The 5,129-nt window shown below is 58.1% G+C and overlaps 2 protein-coding genes across 2 annotated transcripts in view; both read right to left on the bottom strand.

Annotated features, from left to right (window-relative positions):
- BBK36DRAFT_53478 (3-isopropylmalate dehydrogenase) overlaps positions 1 to 1,438 on the bottom strand; it is a gene marked incomplete at both ends in the record, with an annotated part of 1,785 nt that extends 347 nt beyond the window's left edge. The window contains 4 exons of the mRNA XM_024898220.1: positions 335 to 930; positions 1,031 to 1,102; positions 1,240 to 1,260; positions 1,388 to 1,438. Coding sequence (XP_024749644.1) covers positions 335 to 930; positions 1,031 to 1,102; positions 1,240 to 1,260; positions 1,388 to 1,438 — 740 coding nt within the window. The remainder of the gene's footprint in view (positions 1 to 334; positions 931 to 1,030; positions 1,103 to 1,239; positions 1,261 to 1,387) is intronic.
- A 1,102-nt stretch (positions 1,439 to 2,540) lies between these two features.
- BBK36DRAFT_1207579 (hypothetical protein) lies at positions 2,541 to 5,129 on the bottom strand (the record flags this gene model as incomplete). Its single annotated transcript, XM_024897419.1, has 3 exons — positions 4,998 to 5,129; positions 2,849 to 4,963; positions 2,541 to 2,748 (listed from the first exon to the last, which is right to left on the bottom strand). Exons 1-3 carry the CDS (start codon positions 5,021 to 5,023, stop codon positions 2,541 to 2,543), a joined length of 2,349 nt encoding a protein of 782 aa, XP_024749643.1. The 5' UTR covers positions 5,024 to 5,129.

The raw sequence follows: 5,129 nt of genomic DNA, 5'->3' as shown, positions 1-5,129 counted from the left end.
TGAAACGAGCTTGGAGGTTCCGCTATAGGAGAGTCTACTCCGGAGGCAGTAGGGGCCGTCATAGCCTAACGAAGGGTCACGTTCAGAGTCACCTTAAGGTCTGCGTTTTGTCGGGTTCCGAGTTCCTTAAATGCTCGGATAGGTACCACGCAAGAATGGAGGACGAGAACTGGGGAGATATGGTTCTAATGGAGCGGAGTCTAAACATAGTTTCAGCGATTGTGTTATGCAGAAGTCCCAGGCGCGGTCTGTAGTCGCCGTTCCCTTAGCAGTTGGGCTAGCCGTGGTAGGAGAGGCACCGGTACTACCCTCGTCGCTAATGATGTCCCCAAACAAGTTGCTCGTCACGACGACGCCGTTCAAGCCCCTCGGGTTCTTGACCATGATCATGGCCGCGCTGTCAATCAGCTGGTGCTCGACCGTCAGGTCCGGAAACTCCCTGGCAAACGTCTCCGTCATGACCTTGCGCCACAGGCGGCTCGTGGCCAGCACGTTGGCCTTGTCCAGCGACCACACCCTCTTCTCGCCGCGGCCCCGCGCCAGGAAGCCCGCCAGCCTGGCCACGCGCTCGACCTCGCCGCGCGAGTACGGCTCCGTGTCCCACGCCCGGCCGGACCCGTCGTCGTCCTCCTTGCGCTCCCCAAAGTAGATGCCGCCCGTCAGCTCCCGCACAATGACAAAGTCGGTGCCGCGGCAGACGTCGGCCTTGAGCGGCGACGAGTCGACCAGCGCGTCGGACGCGAAGAAGCACGGGCGCAGGTTGCCGTACGTGCCCATCTCCTTGCGCAGGCGCAGGAGCCCCTGCTCGGGGCGGACGGCGCCGGTGCCCCATTTGGGGCCGCCGATGGCGCCGAGGAGGACCGCGTCGGCGGCGTTTGCGGCCGCGAGGGCCTCGTCCGTTAGGGGGGTGCCGGTTGCGTCGATGGAGCACTGCGGTGATGGTGATGATGGCTTCGCGTCAGCTTATTTGCAGGAGGGGAATGGGGGGAAGGACAGGAAGGGGAGAGGGGAGGGAAGAGAGAGCGCTTACGCCGCCGAGGAGGTGGTCTTTGAGGTTGAATTTGCCGGCGCTGGGGCTGTGTTGCTCGATGGCCTTGAGAACCTGCAGTGTAACCCATGTCAGCTTCATTTCAAGAGGAGCAAGCAAAGCATAAACGCAACAGCACATGGTAGCGATAGCAGAAAGCTACGCAATGCCTGCGATATTGCTCTGGATCTGAAGCTCCAGTTTGCACAAACCTTGACAGCCTCAGCAATGACCTAGAGTAGATTTCACAGTCAGCGACATCAATCAAAATCTCCCAGCCCCCAAACCCCAAATCCTCAAGCTGCAAAAAAAGGGAGCAAGCAGGAAGAGGAAAAGAGGACAAGGGAAACAATGACATACCTCAGGACCGGCATGGTCTCCCGCAAACACGACAATATTGTGCTCCGCCATTGTTTCAGTTTGTTTCCTCGTATGTCTGTTATTCTTCCAATTGAATCAGACAACAATCACTGAAGAGGGAATATTCGGAAATGCAAATGAATTGGAGAAGAAGGGCAACAAAGATGGCAACGAAAAGCATCAATCAAATAGGTGGTTACTACGTACTCCAAAAAGCTTCCAAAACAGAACAAAAGTGCCGAAGTCGGCCGCCGAACCACCGGACGAGCTGCGCTGCCCCGCTTTCGGCCCTCGTTCTTCCCTTTCCCTTTACCTTGGATATTACAGCTCTTCTCTAGTAAATACCTTTCACTACTGCTAATCTATACGTCCGTGTTGAGACTCTCATACGTAAAATCATATTGAATCGACGACGAAATGGTAGGGACTGGGCCGAAAATACCCAGAACCCGGGACCTTGGCTATCAAGAATAGAGCTGAGATGATGTGTTGGGTTTTGAGCTTTTGGACGGCTTAGCATGTATGTGCCCTCCTCCTTAGTGCTTCCATCTGGGTCTATCTATTTGTATGTTGGATGTCATTTTTGTAGTTGTGATTAACGCCGAATCTGCTGAGTCTGTCAAATAGAGATGTTCTTGTCTCATGGCTGTGATGGCTCCTCTATCAAATGGCAGCTGTTCAGTCTCGCCATGTCTGCGAAACTCGGCCTCTCCAGAAGCTCCCCTCATCCCCTCAGTGGAGCAGCGTCGACGTAATTCCTCAACCCCAGCTCGACTTACATAACAAGCTTTCTAGCCTCATGCCGTGGCTCCAAGCTTTCTGCAGCTCCTCTCTTCTACAGCTTCAGCTCCAGCTCCAAGCTTCACAGCTTCGTTACTCTGTCTGATTTCCCCCCATGAAATATCAGTTGTAATTAGGGTACTAAGGTAGTATATCCACTCTTCCCTTTGTATAAAGTCCCAGGAGCAGCAAGTCGTCTTCGGCAGAGAGCCCTGCTTTAATCTTATTCAACATAAATGCATAAAAACCCGTTGCCCAGCATGCCCAGCATTGCCTCCGCCTGCTTGTTGTTTCTGTAAAGTCATATAACATGTAATTCTTTCTTTGATTCCACCTCTTTCGACACCACCCTCTCCATCCCTCTCGCACGCAATCATCGAAGAGTCCGGAGCGTCTTGTTCGGTAGAGAGAACAACGCCGAGTGTCCCCCACTGCTCGCCCGCCCGCTGTGTTGCTGCTGCTGAGCTCGCCGTGCGGCAACGTTGGGCGTATTGGCACAGTAGCCGCAGATGTACACGCTGGGCATGGTACGCCTGCTGATGTTGACGCATTTCCCGTGCAGCCACATCTCGCATGACTCGCTACAACAAGGCTGCATGTCAGCAAGGCTCAGTGCAACTTCTCCCAATGGCTGACAGCAACATCAAAAGCAAGGACAAAAGGCGGTTGGGTCAGACATACCACTGAAGCATGTAGCCGTTCTCTTCATCGGCCTCATTTCTACTGCATACGCACCGGATTCGGTGTCCATCCATCCTGTAGCTCGAATCTGCCATGCTGATGGGGGGAGAAATTGCTTTGAAGTTCCCGGAGCTGCTTGGGCCGAGAATGCGTTGCTGTGATCGGACATTCTCCATCTGCAGGGACCGCTTCTGACGGTCTTCCACCACTTTACGCAGCTCACTCGCCGCATCACCTCCTCTTTCTTGATGATCAGTCATGATCGTCTCCGGGTCGCTATCCCCATCGATGGGCGTTACCAGAGAAGGTGTCGAAGCACTCCTGCTCCTATCGCTGATGCTCCGCCGGCCAGAGTGAAAGATGGACCCCACGGGCTTGCGCGGGTCTGGCAGTGCAAACGATGCGTTGCACGAATTCGCTCGGCTGGGTATGATGATTGGCTCCTCGTCCGTGGACGAGTCGTCATCGGACGACTCCCAACTTCTTCGCGAGGCTGACAGCTCCCGAGAGCTTCGACTGCGAGTTATGCCGCCGGCGTCCTCCATCGTCACCGTCGTCTCCGCCCGAGCCCGACCGTGTGCGTCTATGGTAAACCTCACCGACGTTCGAGGTCGATGCAGCTGTGGCTGGGAAGCACTCTCGGGAATTGACGCTAGGCTTGACAGTCGTCGTTGACTCTTGAGAGGCGACATCCTCCCCGACCGCGCCGCCGGCTTTCCGGCATCGACGTTTGCGTTGTTGCCATTACTCCCAGCCTGCGACGCGGGCCGTGAAGCGGGTGCCAACGTCGGCAGTGCCCCCCGCCCATTGGCCTTCTTTCCTCGGTTATCGCTCACGCTGCGGTTCAGTTCCGGACGGCCCATGGCCTTGACGGGAGAGGCCGTAAAGGTACGGTCTGGCATCTTGCCCCTCTTTGTCTCCTTCAGGCTGTTCGTCCGGCGAGGTTGTGCCATTATGCGAGAGCTACCGGCTTCCGCAGTGGCAACCATGTTGGCAGACACTGCGTTCATGGCCGGATTGAAGTCGGCATTCATCGAGGACGTCGTGGGTCGGCTGTATATCAATCCCGGGTCTACGCCCTCCATCGGCGTGACCAGGCCAAACGAGTCGTCCACCGGCGCTTGGAACATGGCCGTTCCCGTCACGGGGGCGGCCGACTGCCCAGTGACGGGCGGCTTGGGCGCCAGCATCCTCTCCCTTCGGAGGGGCTGGTGCTGCATATTGGGGGCGTTGGGCTGGACATTCTCTTGGTTCGACGACGGCGGCGGCGCAGGCGGGACGGGATCTTGAAAGAGCTGAATATCGCTGTTCCAGTCGAAGGATCCGGTGTGCCGATGCGAGGGCTGGAAAAAGGCGGCGCCGGCGGAGCTAAAATCCAAGTCCATGCCCATAGCCGGGTCCCAGAAGTTGGCGGTGCTCGGGGGAGCAGACATTGGATAGACAAACATGTCGTCGGCGCCGCCCATCATGGCGGCCATGTCGTGGTGGCCCTGGAAGCCGTCGCCAAAGTCCGGGTGGCCGTAGGCCCGGTCATCTTGCATGTTGACCTTGGGGGCGAGCTTCGGGCCGCCCTTGTGAGCCGACGGCGGCGGCGACAGAGGCTGGGCGGCGTCGGAGCCTTCAATTGTACCCCGGCGGACCTTCTTGGGCGACTTGGCGTGCGACGAGGAAAAGGCAGGGCCGAGGTGTGCGTCCGAGTTGGCCGCGGCGGCCTTTGTCGACAGTATCAGGGCGGCGGGCGACGAGGGCAGGCGTCGTGACGGGTCGACGGGCGGCGGCGGGAGGTTGGGGTTCGACGGCGGGATGTTGGCTCGGGTGGCAATCTCGACGGCCAGCTCCTCGACGGACAGCAGGCGCTTGTGGCCCAGATACGACGTCGCAAAGGGCGTGGCGGGCACGAGGTCGGCGAAGGGGAACTGGGCCCCTCGCAGGTTGCCCGGCGTGGCGTTGAAGACGGAGTACTCTTCGGCGAAGCGAGGCGTCAGGCCGCTGGCGTCGGCAAAGGAGCCCTGGGGGGGCTTTGGCGTCTCGAAGATGGGGCTCGGAAAGGCGCCGGCCGTGGGCGTCTGCTTGGGCGTGGGCGGCGGGTGAGCGTTTGGATCTCCAAAGCTGCTGCTGTGCGGAGTCAGAGAGACGAGGTTAGCCAGACTGGTGGAGGGAGCGGAGGGCAGGCATGCTTTAGAGTGTTCGCAAGGCGGACATGCCTTGATACTAGCTGTTGATCCTCGCTCATATCAGCTTGAATTCCTGTTGGCTATGATAACCCAGACACAAGCATCCC

Source organism: Trichoderma citrinoviride (genome assembly GCF_003025115.1).
Source record: "Trichoderma citrinoviride strain TUCIM 6016 unplaced genomic scaffold BBK36scaffold_7, whole genome shotgun sequence".
Lineage (NCBI taxonomy): Eukaryota > Fungi > Ascomycota > Sordariomycetes > Hypocreales > Hypocreaceae > Trichoderma > Trichoderma citrinoviride.
This window is presented reverse-complemented; position numbering and strand designations above follow the sequence as displayed.